General features: G+C 39.2%; 2 protein-coding genes across 15 annotated transcripts in view; one reads left to right on the top strand and one right to left on the bottom strand.

Annotated features, from left to right (window-relative positions):
* The window catches only part of LOC131249375 (uncharacterized), a 164,210-nt gene that overhangs the window by 117,914 nt on the left and 25,209 nt on the right, over nt 1–21,087 (bottom strand). For 2 of the 3 annotated variants that reach the window (XM_058250119.1, XM_058250120.1), the window contains exon 1: nt 1,343–1,838. The exons of the other annotated variant lie outside the window; for it this stretch is intronic. In XM_058250119.1, the coding sequence (XP_058106102.1) occupies nt 1,343–1,777 (435 nt within the window). In that variant the 5' untranslated portion in view covers nt 1,778–1,838. Of the gene's footprint in view, nt 1–1,342; nt 1,839–21,087 lie in introns of those variants that run through there. 3 annotated transcript variants of the gene reach the window in all.
* Nucleotides 1–21,087, top strand: part of LOC131249373 (disease resistance protein At4g27190-like) — a 161,543-nt gene that overhangs the window by 116,458 nt on the left and 23,998 nt on the right. The window contains exon 1 of one of the 12 annotated variants that reach the window (XR_009172813.1): nt 20,049–20,462. The exons of the other annotated variants lie outside the window; for them this stretch is intronic. The gene's annotated coding sequence lies outside the window, so the exon portion shown is untranslated. Of the gene's footprint in view, nt 1–20,048; nt 20,463–21,087 lie in introns of those variants that run through there. 12 annotated transcript variants of the gene reach the window in all.

The following is a 21,087-nucleotide window of genomic DNA, read 5'->3' as shown; positions in this document are numbered from 1 at the left end:
TTTTCTCTCTTTTGCGTTTTCCTTTCTTTCCTTTCTTTCCTTTTTTTTTTTTTTTTACTTTCTTCTTCTGCGTTGCCAGAGGCAGTTTGGTGAGGTGGCGTGGATAACGCAGGTGATCTGTGGGGCCCACCATATTGTGTTTGTTTTATCCATGCCGTCCATCCATTCTTTTGGATCGTTTTAGGTTGATTCCAAAAACAAGGGATATCTAAATCTCAGGTGGACCACACCACCGAAAACAATAATGATTAAAAGTCCACCATTAAAAAACTACTAGGGCCCACTGTAATGTTTGTTTCACATCCACGCTGTCGATTAGATCATAAAAACCTGGATGAAGGGAACAAAACAAATATCAGTTTGATCAAAAACATTGGTGGCCCACCAAAAGTTTTTAATGGTGGGTGTTCAATCAACATTGTTTCCAGTAATGTGGTCCACCCGAAATTTTAATGTACCTTATTTTTGGGCTGATGACTTAAAATTTTCTGGAATAATGGACAGATGGTATGGATGAAACAAATACATCATAGTGGGCCCACATAACACGTCACATTTGTTTTTTTATTTATTTGGTATTGATCCGAAGATCTGGGTCTATTGATATTGTTGTAATGAATTTCTTTTTTATGTTCTTCTTTTCTTTTTCTTTTTAAAAATGAGGATCTATTTTTCAGTTTCCATTTGTGGGTTCTGATGTTTTAAGATTGATGTTCTTGTTTCTTTCCATTTCTTGGGTAAGGAATGATAGGATTGCTGTTATTTGTTATTTGTTTTTTACTTTCTTTCCCTTAAAGCATTGTAAACATATCTTGTGAAGAAAATGAAAATTTTTGCTTGGATATGTTACCTCAAGTTTTTTGCCCACATTGCTAGCATTTTGAAAACATGGGCCCACTTTTATGGCCCTCCTGTTGATTAGTTTAGCATAAGAAAAAGGCCAAACTATTCATTTACATGAGCTTAATAAAATGGAATAATTTCATCCCGATCTTTTTTATGTGTCAATCTGAATTTTCAACAATTCTCTATTTCAACTCTATCTAGTGTGAATATCCAACTTATTACTCGTAACAAAGTTATAGGTTATTCAAGCACAAAAACAAAGTTACCTGTAAGTAAGTTACAACTTACATCCAAACGGGATTACCTGTAAGTAAGTTACATGTAACTTTCTTACGACTTAAAATAGTTACAGGCATCCAAACAGGCCCTAAATATTTGTCTTGCTATAAAATAAAATAAAATAAAATAAAATAAAAAGGATCCATCACAACGACCAAGAAAATTCATTTCATCTGCAATAAAAAGAAAAGCCCAAGAAGAGAAAAGAAGGAAAAACCTGGAAGGTGAGGGAGAAGGGGTTCTTGAAGCCTCTCTTAGGGAGGCGACGACGAAGAGGGGTCTGACCTCCCTCGAATCCGAACTTGAAGGTCCCTCTCGCCTTCTGACCCTTGTGACCTCTCCCTGTCGTCTTCCCTTTACCCGAACCGATCCCTCTCCCTTTCCTCCTCTTCTTCTGCCTCGCCCCTTTGTTGTCCCGAAGATCATTCAACCGAAGCAATGCGACGCTACTCGATCCCGTCATCATACCCCTGCTGATGCTGCGGCAAACCCTCATTCCATCTGGCTTCCACCAGAGCCGTTGGATCGTGGTTGGAAGGGATGGTGGGTGTGTGATTAAGCTGCTAGGGATTGTAGCAGGAGCTTTGGAGGATGATAGATAGTAATGGCGGACGGATGTAGCTGCAAGAGACGATAATCTCCTCCTCCACATTGCTCACAATCTGTTTGCCATTCTGTCTTGGGCACTTTCAAATGATTCTGGAGGACATGAGCTGCTGCCTGACTGCCTCTGCAACTCAATTTTCAGGAAGGAAGTTTACAAATTACTGCCTCCTAATACGATATTTACAACATAATACCTTTTTCGAAAATGTTTTCAATAAGCCACCCAATTAATTTAATTAATTATCATCCGAGCATCTTCTGTTACATTTCTTAAAATAAGTTAGGGTTAGCCACGTGAGCAAGGGTTGGCATCCTGGGTGGGCCCCACTTCTATGTTTACGTAAAATCCACTCTGAGCGTGCATCACTCTGTTTAGGCTTAGGGGCCAAAAATCAGCTTCATTCATGATTTAAGTGGACCATATAATTGAAAATACTGTGGAAGTCAACTCTCACCCTTCAAGTTTTCTTCCTTTGTGTGGCGCACCTAAATCACAAATGGGTCTTATATATTTTTGGAAACCAAGCCTAAATTTAAATTTGAAATCAAATAGTTGGGGTGGTTTTTATATAATTTCCATGGTAGGCCCGAAAGAAATCAAGAGTGGACATATCAATCCTAGTGTTATCATGTGCGATCACACAATGGCATACATTTGCTCAGATTACATATCCAGGGAGTAAGCACGCCATGGCATACTCATACATGTGATGTCATGGTTATGCCATGGTAATATACTTTAGTATACTATGGTACAATGACCAACAATTAAATTCCTTATAAATTGTCATAAGTTGTAAGTTGTTACTTGTAACTTCTATTGTATGCATCAACTTATCAAAATTTAGGTTTCAATACAAATTTTTTTAAAAAAAAAAAAAAAAAATCAATAAGTAGTTCTTTCTTAGTGTAACATGTTGATTATTTAAATTTGTTTTGTTATATATAATATAATTCAACACATAAATGACCCAATAGTAAGGTTTTCAAAATAACGACCATTACGTTCTGGTAACTCATAGCTGTTACATGTTACGGGATTGAAATAGTTGTAATGACCGTTACAGAAAAAATAGGTCATAGAGTCCTATAATAGTCCCGTAATAGTCGTTATGCCCTATATATACATGATGTTATAACAGTAACGACTAGCCCTGCTACTGTTTTGGAATATCTTCCCTAATAGTCAAACTACAATGAAATAGGTAAAAAGATCAATTGTTTCCTTTGGCATGGCCCACCTGAATCACATATCACTAGGGTTGAAAGTTGGGCGGTTTCAACCCGACCGACTCGTGACCGACCTGACATTGGGTTGGGGTTGTGTTTGAGCAGGATGTATTGGGTTTAATCTCGGGCTTGGGCCATATAAACACCAACTCGATAAAACTTGGGTTGGGCTCGGGTTGAGGTCTCAGGTTGCCCAACTCAACCCGAACCTGATCATATATATAAGTTCCTTATAAATTAATTATAATTGAGTGCAGATCGTGTGTTGAAGGCATAGGAAATTCCAATGCCGTCGTGTTTCATTGGTCCACGTCACTTTTGATGACTCAAGCTAACAAGATAGGCTGGATTTCTCTCTCCCAAATAGATTGCTTGATACAGAATATGACTTTTAAAAGAGTAATTATCCTGTATTTTAACTTGTTTGTTTAGAAAAAATGAACTTCTTTACAATAAATAACTACATATATATAATTAATAAAATTATAGGTACAAAAAATAAGATATAATAGACTAATGTAATAATGAAAATATTAGCAATAGCATATATCTACCCGACCAACTTAACCGAGCCAGCTTGGATTGCACTGGGGTTGAGAATTCCTAACTAAAGGTTGGGTTTGGTTAGAGTTGAGGTATAGGAACCTTGGGTTGGGCTAGGGTTGAGCACCAACCCAACCCAACCCAACCAACTTTCAGCCCAATATGTCACCCTAATTTTAGGTCCCTAGGATTAACATGGGATTACATGTCTAATAGTTAGAGTAGATCTTTCATACACATTCAGGTGGGCCCCATAAAATGTCAATGGTGGGTCCCCTAAAGTGTTTTTTTCTTCTTTTTAAGAGAACGTGTATAAGTCCAACCGGTTGGACCATGAGTTATAATCCACAAAGTGGATACCTTCCAGCCCACAAAAGGATAGCTTATTGAAAAATCAGCCCCATCTAATCATCCAGTGGGCGAGAATGGTGTCAGATTCGAGGTGGACCCAGCAAAAATCCGGCGGCTTTGGCCGGAAGCGATGATCGGAGGAGCTTGCGAGAGAGAGAGAGAGAGAGAGAGAGAGAGAGAGAGATGAGGCGTGGGTTGGAGCTCGGAAGAAGGGGGTTATGGATTGGAAGATGAGAGAGGGAGAGAATGGGCTGGGAGAGGAGAGGGAGTTGGGGTTGCTGGAGAGGGAGCGGAGTAGGTTTTCACCGGGTACCGTAGGGCCCGATCTGCTGATGTTTTGTATATCCATGCCGTCCATCCATTTACACAGCCAATTTTAGGACGGGCTACCAAATTTTATGTAGATCGGTGGACACACCACAGGAAACAGTGTTAATTAAGTGTCTAACCATTAAAACTTCCAAAGGCCCCATCATAAGGTTTCAATAATATTTATTTTCAATCCAACCCGTTTAGAAAGAACAGATTGATCCAAATTTTTATGTCCCAGAAAAAGTTTTGAATTGTTATTCATCACTGTTTCTATTGGGTAGGTCCAATTGAGATTTGGATCTTATTATGATTTGGGGAAAAAAAATAGATGGACAAAAAATACATCAAGGTGGCCCCCACACTGTTAAGGGCCCAACTTCATGTACATGTCAAATCCATTCAGACTATTACATGTATTCTAACGTTAGGCCCCAGGATAAAATAAAAAATAAGTTGGCTGGTGATTCAGGTGGGCTGCAACAAAGGAAATAGTTGGGATAGAGATGTCCACCCTTGATTTTGATGGGGTCCAACATAATAATTATATAAAAACTACTTCAACCGTTAGTTTCCAAACTAAAATTTAGGCATAGGGCCAATCAATTTTTGAGCTTGGCTTTTGGTCAATTAATTTTAGCCCACTCAATTTTCTGTCTTACCTGATTCTAGAGAAGACGGAGCTGTTGTTGTTGCATCTAAAATTTTAAAGTGTAGGGTGGTTTTTAGTTGTGTTCAAGGAGACCGCAAACGTATGGCACTACCCAGGCCTAAGGTGGCACTGAGACGGGAAGCCCACCTGAATTTCTGCTGGGCTTGGACCAACTAGCTTGGCCATGTGTTGGGCTCGACCCTTACACGGATGGCCCAATCAACATTCGAGTCAAGCTTGGGCTCAACTCTTTTAGCCTGACTTGACCCTTTTTTTTTTTGGTAAATGAAATAACTCTTTATTAATTAAAAAGGAGAACTATACAACTTGGAGAGTAACACATTTGAGCGGACACACAGCACCAAAAAAGATCATGTCCCACCTATCATTGACGCATCTAGGGAGGGATGTGATGAAGTCTATAACTGTCTTTTTTAGGGAATAACTACTCTGAATCGATGGAGCTCCTTGGACTTCGCACAGAGCTTCTTCAAATCCACGGGGTATAAAAATATAAATAAATTCTAATAAATTCAAAACAAATTAATTAATGATAAAAAAATGAAATTACAGTCTTTTAAATAATGAGATCAAACCTAGGACAGAGTTTTAGACTCAAAACTCCCTAAAAACATGACTTAAATATAGATAGTACCATTCTTATTAGACTTAATGGTTTTCGCCAAAAAATAGTAAGTAATTTAGCTTAACCACTTCTTTCTCTTAACTTTTCTAAGCCCTTTTCATGTTCGGCACAACTCCTATAACTCAAAGGATCAAAAGTTATATGAGAACTAGAACTTACTACTACTAGTAAAAATGAAAATAAAATAGACTTTTGACCGTTGATATGATGGAATCTTGCTAGCCTAGCTAGGTTATTGGCTAAAGTAGCTTCTCCTACCCAAAATTATATAAGATGTGTCAAAAAACTCATCCTAACTTGTGAGATACGATTGTTTTAAGGTAATAATGATAGTCTAGATCATTTCTACCTCCAATTGGGCCTTCTTTGGTCCATCTTTGCCATGAAATTTTCTGCAACCCACTTTACATCAACATATACCCCACAGCCAACTCTAAAGAAACCTTACTTGGGACTAAACCCCTCTCTAAGGTTGCCATAACTACTTCATCAGGAAAAGGGTCCAATGGATAGAAGACGGGAGGTCGCATACAGCCTGGTAAGTCCTGCTAAAATGAGATTTGTTATCCAATCGAGCCAAACTATCCACTACTCCATTCACCTCTTTGTAGACAAAAATAGCCCACATGACTTGATATACACACTTGTTATGTCTTCCAAATGTGTCATTCTAATCCCAACTTAGGCTACCCTTCCATACTATATATATATTCTACCATATTATCACATGATTTACACACACACACACACACACACACACACACACAATAGTAGCAACAACAGTGTTCTTTCATACATTTGTCTTGCTAAAGAGGAAGATGCATCACAACAAACAAGAAAAAAAAATCAATTTCATCTTCAAGCCCAATAAGAAAAAAGAGGAGAACAGAAGGAAAAACTAAGGGAGAAGGGGTTCTTGAAGCCTCTCTTGGGGAGAGGCGTCTGACTTCTCTCTAATCTGAACTTGAAATGCCCTATCATACTTTTGACCCTTGTGACCTCTCCCTGTCGTCTTTCCTTTCCTATATCCAATCCCTCTCTAGTTCATTTTCTTCATTCAGATGATTCTAGAGGAGATGGAGGGATGCCACAAGAATTTGATTCTCGCAATTATATTTCACCATTTGAAATTTCGTTGTATAAAATTCAGAAATTATGTTTTAGTTTTGAATATTTGGAAAGGTTTGTTAGCAACTTACGGTGTATATTCATAAGAAATATTTATTCGTCATTCAACTTATTCATAAGGTTACACAATCTTATATGAAGGAAAAACATAAATATCAACTTGATCTATGTCAAGCTTTAAATCCCCAATGCTTCATATGGTGTGGTACACTTGCGACTGTGATTTGCTTCATTTTTTAGCTCATGCACTCAAATGATAAGGCAAAATATATGAATGTCAAGGTAAAATATATAGATCAGTGTGGACCCCACAAAGCCCCTAACATGACCATCTGTCTCTAGCCTGGTCCGATGGGGTAGCACCCAATCCACGCCCTTGATAAGTACTCAACGACAATCTTTAAATCATCCCTGCTTCATGTGGTGTGGTCTACTTGAGACTTGGATCTGCTTCATTTTTTACTCATGCACTCAAATGATATGTCAAAATATATGAATGACATGGTTAATATATAGATCAATGGGCCCCACATAGCCCCAAACATGACCGTTTATCTCTAGCTTGGTCCTTGTGGGGTAGCACCAAATCCACGCCTCTTTATCTTTTAGCTCGTGCCCTAAAATGAGCTGGTAAGACAGATGGGCTGGTGGGGCCTACTGACAAGTTCAGTAGCCAAATCGCTATTGAAGTGACGTCACCAAGCTCTGTGGACCCCACCATGATGCATGTGTTGTATCCATACCGTTCAACCATTTGTAGAGATTGTTTTATGGCATGAGAAAAAGAATGAGATAGATCTAAAGTTCAAGTGGACCCACCACAGAAAACCATGGGATCAGTCACACTCACCGTTGAAACATTTGTAGGGCCCACCATGATGTATTTTTTAGATCCAACCTATTCATAAGTTAACATAGAGATAGATGAAGTGAAAACAAAAATGTAAGCTTGATCCGAAACTTCTGTGGCCCCTAAGAAGTTTTGAATGGTGGATGTCATTGTCCCCACTATTTTCTATGGTGGGGTCCACTTGAACTTGAGATCTATCTCATTCTCTTTGTAATGACATAAAATGATCTCTAAAAATGGTTGGACGGTATGGATACAACACATGCATCATAGTGGGGTCCACATAGCTTGGTGACGTCACTTCAGTAGCCATTGGCTACTGACCCTGTCAGTGTCTAATCCGCGACCGGGTTCGTAGGCAGTCGGGGTTGCCTGTGAAGGGTGCGCTGGAATTTCCTTGTGCGTGTTGTTGATTGTTTCTCTCTTGCGTGGGAATGAAGAAATCAGATTGTCTGAGTTGCTCAGTACGCACTTATCGTACTGAGTAAACTCTGTTGGGCCCACAGTGAATGTGTTTGGTTAATTCACACCGTCCATCCATTTTCTCAGCTCAGTTTAGTGGTTGAGCCCAAAATTGAAGCTTATTCAAATCTCCAGCCAACCATACCACAGGAAACAGTGGAAATAATGATTTCCACTGTTGAAACCTGGATGAATAGTGATGTTTATTTATCATCCAACCATCTCATAAGATCACAGAAACATGGATGAATTGAAAATACAAATATAAGCTTGATCCAAAACTTCTATGGCCCCTAAGAAATTTTCAACGGTGGACATTCAATTCACACTGTTTCCTGTGGTGTGGTCTATTTTAGATTTTTATATGCTTCATTTTTTGGATGGCTCCCTAAAATCATCTGGTAAGATGTATGGACGGATTGGATAAAATACATAAATTATAGTGGACCCCACAGAGTTAGCGTACTGAGTTACTCATTACCAATCCGCCTCCGTGAATGAAAGGATGACTCTCTCGGAGATGATACGGTGGATTCAGCAACATTTTAGCTCATTCTCTTGATGGTACAAGTGGCAATGTAACAAATGAATCAAAACCGTACATCTAGTAATGATCATGTTGCATGGTCTCTTTTTTAAAAACTATCTATAATTTACTATTCTATCTGATTTAATTAACTTACCTGCAAGAAAGGTGATCGTAAAATGGCGGTTGTTTACAGCCACTGATCAAATGGATATAATAATCTGATGAATGATTTTTTATTATTATTATTTTTTTAAAAATCTTCTTCCACCGATCCAGCAAGAAAGTGAGCTAGATGGACAGTCCCGATTGCATATAAACTGTGTGTTGTGGAGAGATGGATCTACCATATGCACCTTTTCTTTTTTCAGACGGAGGGACCCACCTCTATATGATGTCAGTGCTGACGCATAGGAACCCACTTTCCTTGGTATGATGCGTGGCCATGCCTCTTGGCTTACTATGGATTTTCAATTTTGATAATGGGGGTTCATAGGCTGGTGATCAAGACCATTGGTGCGTTAGATCCAACCGTTGAACGAATAGATATAGATTGTCCAATTGTGATAGATTTTAGAGCTTATAAGCTTGATTTCATGGTGTAAGCCACTCTCTTGGTTCCGTTGATCTTTATGATGAGGCCCACCTTTTTGGCCGAGTGGATGGTGGAAAAGAAATGCATGTACCATGTTTGAACATTTCCATTGGACTCAAGGGTAATTAAATAAGTATGCTAGCCTCTTTTGACTCACACACACACACAGAGTAATGGTCTCCCATACACACACACACAGAGTAATGGTCTCCCGTGAACCATACCGCAAGGAATTTATGTGTGAGCCTTCATGAAAGCCATGAGATGAGGAGAGTGACTGGGATTCAGCTATATTGAGAGAAGGAGAGTCTTCAAAAAAAGAGTCTCTCCTATACTCACGGATATACTCTTGGAATTGCAAGCGGATCTTTTGTTGGAAGATCCTATGCAAGGATTTCATGTGGGGCCCACTATGATGTTTGTGATAAATCCAATTTGTCCATCCATTTTTTGAAATCATTTTAGGACATGCGACAAAAAATGAGGAGGATCTAAAAATTAAATGGGCCACATGAAAGGAAACGGTGGGGATTTAGTGACCACCATTGAAACATTCATATGGCTACAAAAGTTTTGTATCGGTTTATGTTCCTGGTGTTTTCATTTCATCTCAATGAAAATAAACATCTAAACGGTTTGGATGGAATACAAAGGTTTCAACAGTAAGCATTCCTTTCCCCATTGTTTCATCTCATATGGCCCACTTGAATTTTGTATCCTCCTCCTTTTTGGTATAATGTCCTAAAATGATATCTAAAAATGATGGACGAGTTGGATTTCACACAAAGATCACAGTGAGCCCCACATAGAATCCTTCCGTGGGATTTTCATGGGAAAGGCTTTAGCGGGAAATTTGTGTCCATTGGGTTTGGTAAACGAACTGGCTACTCCCCTGCCACCTACCAATGGCAGATGGTCGGTGCTATGTGGGCCCTACCATGATGTATTTGTTTCATCTATGTCGTCTATCTGTTTTTCTATATCATTTTATGGTATGAGACCAAAAATGGGGTATATCCCAATCTCAAGTGGACCACACTACAGGAAACAGTGTTTAATGGACGCCAACCATTACAAATTTTTTTGGGGGCCATAAAAGTTTTGGATCAAGCTGATCTTTGTTTTTTCCCTTCATATGGGTCTATATGACCTAGTCAACAGATTGGATGTCAAATAAACAGTACAGTGGGCCTTAGGATGATTTTAACTGTGGACATCACTCTAAGGAATTTATGTGCGAGCCTTCATTCGAAGATCCTTCATGTAAGCCGTAAGATGAGGAAAGTGGCTGGGATGCTGCATTGACAGAGGGAGTGTCTTAAAAAAAACTCTCTCCTATACTCACGGAGACACACTCTTGAAATTGATTTCACGCAAAAGCCTTTCGTAGGAAGATCCTGTGCAAGGATTCTATGTGGGGTTCACTATAATGTTTGTGATAAATCCAACCCGTCCATCCGTTTTTCGAGATCATTTTAGGACATGCGACCAAAAATGAGGAGGATCCAAAAATTAAATGGGCCACATGAGAGGAAACAGTGGGGATTTAGTGACCACTGTTGAAACATTCATATGGCTACAAAAGTTTCGTATTGGTTTATGTTCCTTCTGTTTTCATTTCATCTCAGGGAAAATGACAATACAAACAGTTTAGATGGAATATAAACATCAAGGTGGAGCCTACGAAGGTTTTAACGGGAAGCATTCCTTTCCCCACTGTTTCGTCTAGTATGGCCCACTTGAATTTTGGATCCTCCTCATTTTTGGTATAATGTCCTAAAATGATATCTAAAAACAAATGGATGGGTTGAATTTCACACAAAGATCGCAGTGGACCCCACATAGAATCCTTCCACGAATCTTCGTGGGAAAGGCTTTAGGAGGAAATTCGCATCCCTAAGTTTGGGAAACGGGCGTGGATTGGATACTGACAAGGTAGGTCGGTAGCCAAATGGCTATTGAAGTGATGTCACCAAGCTCTATGAACCCCACCATGATGCATGTGTTGTATCCATATCGTCCAACCATTTGTAGAGATCATTTTATGGCATTACAAAGAGAATGAGAAAAATCTAAATTTCAAGTAGACCCATCAGAGAAAACCATGGGAGCTATCACACCCACCGTTGAAACATTTATAGGGCCCACAGTGATGTCTTTTTGAGAGCCATCCTATTCATAAGTTAACATAGAGATAGATGAAGTGAAAACAAAAATATCAACTTCATCGGAAACTACTACAGCCCCTAAGAAGTTTTGAACGGTGGATGTCACTGTCCCCACTATTTTCTATGGTGGGGTCCACTTAAACTTTAGATCTATCTCATTCTCTTTGTAATGACATAAAACGATCTCTAAAAATGGTTTGACGGTATGGATACAACACATGCATCATGGTGGGGTCCACAGAGCTTGGTGACGTCACTTCGATTTGGCTACTGACCTTGTCAGTTCCCAATGTGCGCCCTTGGGAAACAGACTGGCTACTCCCCCGCCACCAGCCAATGGGGGGTGGTCGGTGCTATGTGGGCCTTGCCATGATATATGGGGGTGGTCGGTGCTATGGGGGGTTTCAATGGTAAACATTCAATCCCTAACTGTTTTTTGCAATGTGGTCAACTTGATCTTTATATCTGTCTTATCATTCTACTCATGCCTTAAGTCGAGCTTGCCAAATGGATGGACGTTTTGAATATAACACATACCTCATGATGGGACCCAGAGAACTTGTTGACATTAATACACCAACCATATAGCTGGTGTGTGGTACACCAGCCAATCCACTTCCGTCTTGAAGTGGGACGTGGATTGCCTAATGAGAGGTGGAGTAGCTGAAGTGACATCAGCAAGTTTTGTGGGTCCCACCATGATGTATGTATTATATCCACACCGTCCATCCATTTTGAGAGATTATATTATGGCAGTATCAAAAGCTCTAGTGGACTCCACCACAGAAAAAAGTGGGGAGAGTGATGCCCACAGTTAAAATCATCCTAAGGCCCGCTGTACTATTTATTTGACAGTCAATCTGTTGATTAGGTCATACAAACCCATATTAAGGGAAAAAACAAAGATCAGCCTGATCAAAACTTTAATGGCCCCTAAAAAAAATTTAATAGTTGACGTCCATTTAACACCGTTTCCTGCAATGTGGTCCACTTGAGATTGGGGTATACCCCATTTTTTGTCTCATACCATAAAATGATCTAGAATAACAGATAAACAGCATAGATGAGACACATACATCATGGTGGGGCCCACATAGCACTGACCACCTGCCATTGGCCTGTGGCGGGGGAGTAGCCAGTCTGTTTCCCAAACCCAGGGGACACGGATCTCTTGTTAAAGCCTTTCACATGAGAATCCCGCGGAAGGATTCTATGTGGGGCCGACTGTGATCTTTGTGTGAAATCCAACCTGTCCATTTATTTTTAGATATCATTTTAGGACATTAGACTGAAAACAAGGAGATCCAAAATTCAAGTGGGCCAATATACGAGATGTAACAGTGGGGAAAGGAATGCTTACCGTTGAAACCTTCGTACGCTCCACCTTGGTGATTATATATATTCCATCTAAACTATTTATATGGTTATTTTCACTGAGATGAAATAAAAACACCAAGAACATAAACCGATACAAAACTTTTGTAGTCATATGAATGTTTCAATGGTGGTCACTAAATCCCCACTGGTTGCTCTCATGTGGCCCATTTAATTTTTGGATCCTCCTCATTTTTGGTCGCATGTCCTAACATAATTTTGAAAAACAGATGGACGGGTTGGATTTATCAAAAACATCATAGTTGGTCCCACACAGAATCCTTACACAGGATCTTCCAACAAAAGGCTTTTGCGTGAAATCCCTTGCAATTCCAAGAGTGTCTCTATGAGTGTAGGATATTCTTTTTTTTAAGATTCTCCCTCTCAATGTAGTTAAATCCAATTGCTCTCCTCATCTCACGGTATGGTTCGCAGGAGACCATTATATATATATATATATATATATATATATATATATATATATATATATATATATATTGTAGTGACACTAGATGTCGTACTTTGAATTTCGTACATGGATATCGTGTTATAAAATAGTTGTTCCCTTGTGACCTTATGCGAACCGTTGCAAGACAATACGAGAAAGTGTGAGATGACTTGAGTTTTATAGGCTGTTAGAAATGGTCAGATCAATGAATCAAAAACTGTCAATCATATTAAGAACTATTAGTGGCCTTAATAGCCAAAACGGTCTAAAAATGGATGGGCCTTGATGATCCAACAACCTTAAACGTTCAGAAATTAGTGCAAACGGTCATAAACATTTTACAAACATTCTGAATCATTGATGACCACCTAGCAATAGTCCACACCTTAGATAGTATATAAACTGGACCATTCAGGTACAGAATCATCTAAGTCCAACAAATTCAATCAGAATATGATCCGATCTCTCCAAATATTTTCATTTTAAGAAATTGTTGAGTAGCTCGAACATTGTTTGAGTTACTAAGTTCGATCACTCATCAAATTTATTAGACGACCAAATACGTCAATCGAGTTACCTTGCAGACCCCTCCTCAGTTCGAGTTTCTCATACTCGAATTTGGCAGTGACCCCACGTGCAGACGTCGGTGCTGGAAAAGCTGTGTGTGCCCCCACCATGATGTATTTGTTTTATCCCCACCTTTCATCCATTTTGCTAACTCATTTTAAGGCATGATCCCAAAAATGAGGCAGATCCAAATCTCAGGTGGACCACACTACATGGCATATGGTGGTTGAATTGCTATCATTAAAAATGTTATGGGGTCCACAAAATATACATTCTTTTTCATTTAAGTGATACTATTTTATTGTTCGACAATGGCTATGCTTGATTTGGCTTAATTGGGTGTGTGCGAAACTCATAAGATACTCTTTTTGTGAATGAGAAAAGAAAAGAGAATGGAAGGAAAAAAAAGAGAGTAATCTACTTCATTTCAATCTCATCTATTGATCAAGGTTTAGTTGCTGTCTACGGTATCGGTTATGACCGGCAGAAAAACAACATGCATGTTGAGCTAGATGTTCCAAAGTGTCCCACTTGATGAGAGAATCGGCCAATTAATTCCATGCCAAGCGATTTTAGCAGTGGCAAGGTAAAATTCCACGTGGCATGGTTAGATACTTGACCGTGGCCCATTGTAATGTATGTGTCTTATATCCACACTGTCCATCTGTTTCTCCAGCTCTGTTTTGCACATGAATACAAAAATGAAGTGGATCCAGGAGGCTGATTTGCTGTGAAGAATCCAAAAATGAAGAAGATCTAGGAGGCTGATTACCTGTGAATGGCTGGGAAGTTCGGTGGTGCTCACTGTGATGTTTGTGATAAATTCACACTATCGGTGCATTTTTCGGGTTCATGTAAGGACATAGATCTGGCTTATTTTTTAGGAAGTCCGATTGGCGGGTGTACCACACACCACGGATCTTGCTGGTGTCACCAAGTTCTGTGGTTCCCATCATGAGGTATGTATTATATCCCAACCGTCCTTTCATTTGACCAGCTCATCCTAAGTTTTGAATTTAAAAATAAGACAGATCCAAATATCAAGTGGACCACACTGCAAAAAGTCGTGGGTAATTGAATGTCTACCATTGAAACCCTTTTCATTACCGAAGTTTTGAATCAATATGATATTTGTTTTTCCTTTTCATCCGAGTCTTTGTGCCCTTATGAACAGATGAGATGGAAAATAAATGCTATGGTGGGCCCTACGTAAATTTTAATGGTGAGAATCGTTGTCCCGCTGCTATTTCTCGTGTGGTCCACTTAAGCTTTGGATATGATATTCATTTTTGGTATCATGCTCTAAAATGATCTCATTGGATGAGCGGTTTGAATATAATAAATACATTATTTTAGAGCCCTCGTAACTTTAATCTCCGTTAAGCAGGAACAATTTAGAGATCGATGATCGGCAGTGCTCGTCTCCGCACGATCGTAACCACACCAGCCAGATCGCTGATGTGCGGTACACCAGCCAATCTGCTACCTACTTTTTATTGCATGATTAATGGCGCCACCAAACTTCAGCAAAGGAACTTTCGGCGAAAGCCTTCGGCAGCCAATCAGCGTCCGGATATCCATATCTCGAGCCCTCCTTTTTTTTTTTTCGTTTGTTTCGTGGATGTGGACGCGGATTTCCTGCGGAGGTCTTTGGCAGGAAGTTCCCGCGCAAGGATGCTGGGTGGGGCCCACCTTCATGTTTGTAGAAAACCTATTCCGTTCATCCTTCTTTCGAGATCATTTTACAACATTCAATTAAAAATGAGTTGATCCAAAACTCTAAGTAGTCCGCGCGAAAGGAAACAGTGGGGATTTAGTGAGAACCGTTAAAACATTCTTATGGCCATGAAAGCTTTGTTTTAGGTTAAATTTTTTGTCTTTTTACTTCATCCAAGTGGTAATGACCTTATAGACGGTTTTGATGGCATATAAAAATCAAGTGGAGCCCAGGAAAGTTTCAATGGTATATATTTCTTTCCCCAATTTTCCCTCTTGTGTGGCCCACTTGAGTATTATATCCAATTCAGTTTTGGTTTTTTGTACTAAAATGTGCTGCACAAACGGATGAACGGGATAGATTTACCACAAACATGGCGGTGGGCCCTAAGAAGCTATATAGCTATGTATGTGCGTGTTGTGCGAAGACGAGCATCGACGTTCCTCGACCTCCGAGTTGCAGTGAGTTGCAGTAACGGTTCAAAGGATATCAAAGTTACATGAGCCTCACAGTGATGTATTTATTATATCTACACCGTTCATCTATTTTTAGATATCATTTTAAAGCATTATGCAAAAAATGAATCATATTCAAAGATCATGTGGACTACACCACAAATAGCAGCTGAGATAATGATTTGTACCATTAAAAAATTCGTAGGCCCACTATAACATTTACTTTCCATCCAATCTGTCCATAAGGTCACAAAGACCTGAATGAAGAGGAAAAACAAATTTCACATTGATCCACAACTTCTGTGAACTCAAAAAAGGTTTCAATGGTGGACGTTAATCCCCCACTGATTTTTGCAGTGTGGTCCACTTAATAGTTAAATCTGTCTAATTTTTCGTCTCAACTCTCAAACCAAGCTCAGAAAATGTATGGACGGTTTGGATATAACACATACCTCATAATCAAACCCACAAACTTGCTGATGTCATATAGCTGGTGTGAGGTACACCAGCCAATCCGCTTCCTTTTATTATCTCTTTCGTTATCTTTGGCTTTGGTTTTCCAATTCCAGCTCATTTTGCCTCTTCCTGGGCCCAACATGCAGAGTGATACGGCTTGAGCCGTCCGTGTCGAATTATTGGTCCATAAGCATACTTTAAAGAGGATTCTAATTTTGGATTTTTTACAATTGAATGCTATTTCTGTGGGAAGTTTATTTCCATTGTTATAAACTCATTACATAGAGTGCTGTTAAAAATCATCAGATCATCTGTACACTCTAAAATGATCTAACACATTCTTAGCCTCATGCCCTAAAATGATCTCTCCAAATGAATGGATGGTGTGGATACAACAAATACATCATAAGGGTCCCACATTACCGCGTCCCTTTCCACAACAGTACCCACGGCCACACCAGCCAATTCGCTTCCTATTATTTACTGCATGATTGATGGTGCCACCGAACTTTGGGCAAGGGAACTTTCTGCCAAAGCCAGGCAATTTGCGTCGGCATATCCATAAATGAGGCCCTTTCTTTATTCTTTTTTTTTGAGGGTGTTACTTTCATTTGTTTCCTGGCTGTTTCTTCTCCTTTTCTCCTTTACCTTTATCATCTCTTTCTTTATCTTTGGTTTTCTTCTTCCAATTCCAGCTCATATTGCCTCCTCGTGGGGCCCACTTGCTGGGTGATACGGCTTGAGCTGTTCATGTCTTGCCAGGACCAATGAATTATTGGTCCATAAGCATACTTTAAAGAGGATTCTAATTTTCGATTTTTACAATTGAATGCTATTACGTAGGTTGTTTATTTCCATTGTTACAAACTCATCTACATAGAGTGCTGATAAAAATCATCAGATCATCTACACACTCTATAATAAGCTACGCCAGTAGCAAAATAAACATTTTTTTAAGGACAGATCAAATCCACTTGTGGGGCTCCTCTTGATGTTTTTGTGGTATCCAATCCATCCTTCATTGATACCCCATCCTAATCCTTTTGGCTTCTGAAACTTAGGTTGGTCCAAAACTCCAATGGGCTTTATCTTGTAAAGTCATGCTTAAAACCTCTAAAATCACATTTTGTGGCTCATTTGATTTTTGGAATGGCTCGATTTTTTTAATTATTCATTTATCTTGAATGGATGCTTTCTCCCAATGGATTAGATGGAATATGCAAAACACAGTAGGCCCCAAATACAATTTGAAAGACTTTTAGAGGGTATGTGGATTGTAAGTTAATTAAAATAAGCTATTAATGCCTCAAGTTGCTTATCTTGATTTTTTGCTTATTAAGTTAAAATAATTAAAAAAATTTAAATAAAAAAGTTACTTATAATTAATCTTAAATCAAACTTACTTATCTCTAAGTAAGATACTTATCTAAGCGGGTCTTTCATGGTACGCATCACATCCCTATCACTCCTGTGGTGAGGCCAAGGAAGGAAATAAGGCCAATTTGTTCAAACGTTACTTAGTTGAGAAACGTTCACATGCAAGAAGACCTACATGAATTTTCTGTACAGTGATTTGTTTCCTGCCATTGTATCATTTTGTGTGGATCATCCAAGCCATTCAAAAGGTAGGCTGTATCATAAATGTCTTGTAGGGAAACAATTGGACCTATATGCTCATTAGGTGGGCCACGACCATCAAATGAGAATAAGTAGACTATTTATCGTGGTTTTGGTGATCCGAGGCCCTTTTCTTTTTCTGACGGAAAATGACATGTCAGGGGAAAGAAAGGGGCGCATGTGTTGTTTGTATGCATTTCCATTTGATTGGAGGACAGCTAGACAAATTTCACCACCTTTGTTGACTAATGCCTTTTATTTTGCTTTTGCCATGTGGAAGGTGCAAACATTTTTGACAAGCTTAATCTACAAGCCCGCATGTTAGGGCCACTATTAAACCCCTAAAAGCCTGTTTGGGAGCGTGGTTTTGGAACCCCTATATTTGAAATCCTCTTATTGTATTTGGCACCCTAGATTCTTAATCTCCTGTAATCCATTAGTAGTTGTATATAATATATTTATAAGGGCTTGAATTTAATTACTAAATTAACTTTGATATCTTTAATTAGTGTACGTATGTAATATTTGACACAATAGTTGTATTAAGCCCTCTGAAATATATAGTTTGCATGAAAATGATGAAATTTCATGTTTCGGATGGGCCACAACCCACAAGCACAAGATCACATCTGAGTGACTAACCAACGATTTTTAATTATTGATTTACATAAACAATGTTTGGAGGGTGCAAATTATCATATTAAAGTAATTATAACGATGCAATTGATAATCTAATTGTTTTGGGATATTATCGGTGGATCACATGCCAAATAAATTAGTAGTCTAGTGACACACGTGTTACACATGTATGTGATCCAAGCTTTTAGCATGGACGGGGATTTGACACCCCAATTACTTTACGGGGCCAAATATACCATCAAACCCTCCCAAATCAATGGTGCCAAACGACCCCTAATGTTCTCAGTTGCATACAAAAATATGGCCAACTCAAAACTCAGGTGAGCCATGCCACAAATTTTATAATTGGGATGTGGACACCCATGGTAAAATCCTTCCGGGTTGTATGTGAGCCTACCACATCTTGTATATGTCATCTAAACCATTCATCTGATTCGGATGATAAGACAGTACTAAAAGTCAGGCCATGAGTTTATCCCGCTCATATTAACACGTGACTCCAAAAATGAGGCGGATCCAAAACTCCATCGGAAAGAGTGTGGATGGAAATCCCACCATAATGTTTATACCATTCAAGCTATCCATTAGGTCATTTTAACTAACTAAATAACTAACTGTGTGTGTGGGAGGGGGATGCTCACCTATGTACAAGCGCACCTTTGCACACGTGTCATGAGTGTCTAATCCGAACAGTTCATGTGATGCGGCATCCAATGAAACCTCTCTTGACCAATTTTCACCCTGATCGAAAACTCTGGTGAGCCATAGCAACGAGAGATGCAAATCAATGGAGGAAATTGTTTTCTTATTCGATTGCTCACCAAAGTTTTGGATCAAAGTAAAAGTTGGGCCACAGGAATTTCTTGGGGTGATGCATCAAGTGGACCATTCGGATTAAGGACTCACGTTACTATAATGAGTTCCCAAAAAGTTCTCACGAGAGCTAGTGCAACTGATTCGCAGCTGAGCGTTTGAGTTTTAAATGTTGCGTATTTCACCCCTGCAATTTCGTATTAGTGTAGTGTATATGAGTTTTGGATTTGCGCCATTTTTAAAATCAAGTCCTAACATGAGCTATAAAAATTAATGGACCGTGTAGATTTCGCACGTATATCTTGGTGGGCCCCATGTAGCTTCCAACCACATGAAATTGGCTAGTCGGATACTGGTTGGACTTCGAATCCAAGGAGAACAGGAGGGCCGCACATGATAGATTGATTTGACGTCACTAAAACATTATCATCACGGTGATTTACTTTCTTTTCCTAGTTGTTTCTCTTCTTTCCTGTCCTCAGCTCTAATTTCTGGTGATTTTACTCACTCTTCTCACCGGTTTCTCCTCCTTCCTCTCCTCAGCTCTAATTTCAGGTGATTTTACTCACTTTTCTCACTGGTTTCTCCTCCTTCCTCTCCTCAGCTCTAATTTGAAGCGATTTCCTTCCTCTTTTCTCAGCAGTTTCTCTTTCTTCCTCTCCTTCCCTCTAATTTCAAGTGATTTACTTTCTCTTTTCTCTCTTTCTTCCTCTCCTTAATTTGCTCTAATTTCAAGTGATTTACTTTCTCTTTTCTCTCTTTCTTCCTCTCCTTAATTTGCTCTAATTTCAAGTGATTTACTTTCTCTTTTCTCAGCAGTTTCTCTACCTTCCTCTCCTCAGCTTCTTAAAAGTGATTTGCTCTAATTTCAAGTGATTTACTCTTTCTTTTCTCGGCGGTTTCTCTGCCTTCCTCTCCTCAGCTTCTTAAAATTGAAGTCACAACCATAGATTTTTTACAGCACCACTTCCACCAGTACCTTTGTTTCATTCCTCTGCAATCTTTATATAATATATATATATATATAACTATATCTGCCCATCCATCCATCTACCACACCCTTCTCCTAAGGTTGTGTATATAGGCTTTCTTCATCTGGTCATTTGAGATAGATCTGAAAAATAACCTTTTCCTTTCAAATACAGCATTGACCATCCAACCGTACTCAATAGCAAAGATTAAAAGGTATGAGTAGATCTAAAGTCTCAATATTTTTAACTAATTGTAGATGCTTGATGATATCTTATGGTGATCCATAAAGCTTAATTAATTAATCTAAACCTTTAAGAAATTTTATTTTCTGCTTTGTTTTCAAAAACTTTAGCAGTGATGCACATAAGTATTGAATCAACTTGATTTTTTGGGAGCTTTTGATACAGAAATCTGGTTAGCCTTCCGCTCGACCTTTGTATACCTGCACAAGGGACGAACAAAGGAAATCTTGGCTAGTACAGGGGACCCTCCGATACCTAAGTCAGGCAGGGAATCTGGGTCTAGTCGAGTAAGGAGTTTTAGGCTAGAGATTGTGCATACCTTTTACCATTAGAGGTACTCCTATTTATAGTTGAGGAGAGGCGATGATGTAGGGGAGATCTTCCTATTTGGTAGGTGCGTATTGTAGAGGAATTCGAATCTTGAATGAGTGGGAGAATTTTTCGAGATCCTTGGTGAAGATCTCGAGATCTCGAGCATGTCGCAGATTCTTTCCGAATTCTTTGGAGAAGATCTCGAGCAGATCTTTGATTGTTCGTAATCACTGGAGGTGTGCAGTAGGAGGTCGATGTGGTCTTGGCCAACCTGAGCTGGGGGA

The sequence above is a fragment of the Magnolia sinica genome, chromosome 6, assembly GCF_029962835.1.
Source record: "Magnolia sinica isolate HGM2019 chromosome 6, MsV1, whole genome shotgun sequence".
Lineage (NCBI taxonomy): Eukaryota > Viridiplantae > Streptophyta > Magnoliopsida > Magnoliales > Magnoliaceae > Magnolia > Magnolia sinica.
This window is presented reverse-complemented; position numbering and strand designations above follow the sequence as displayed.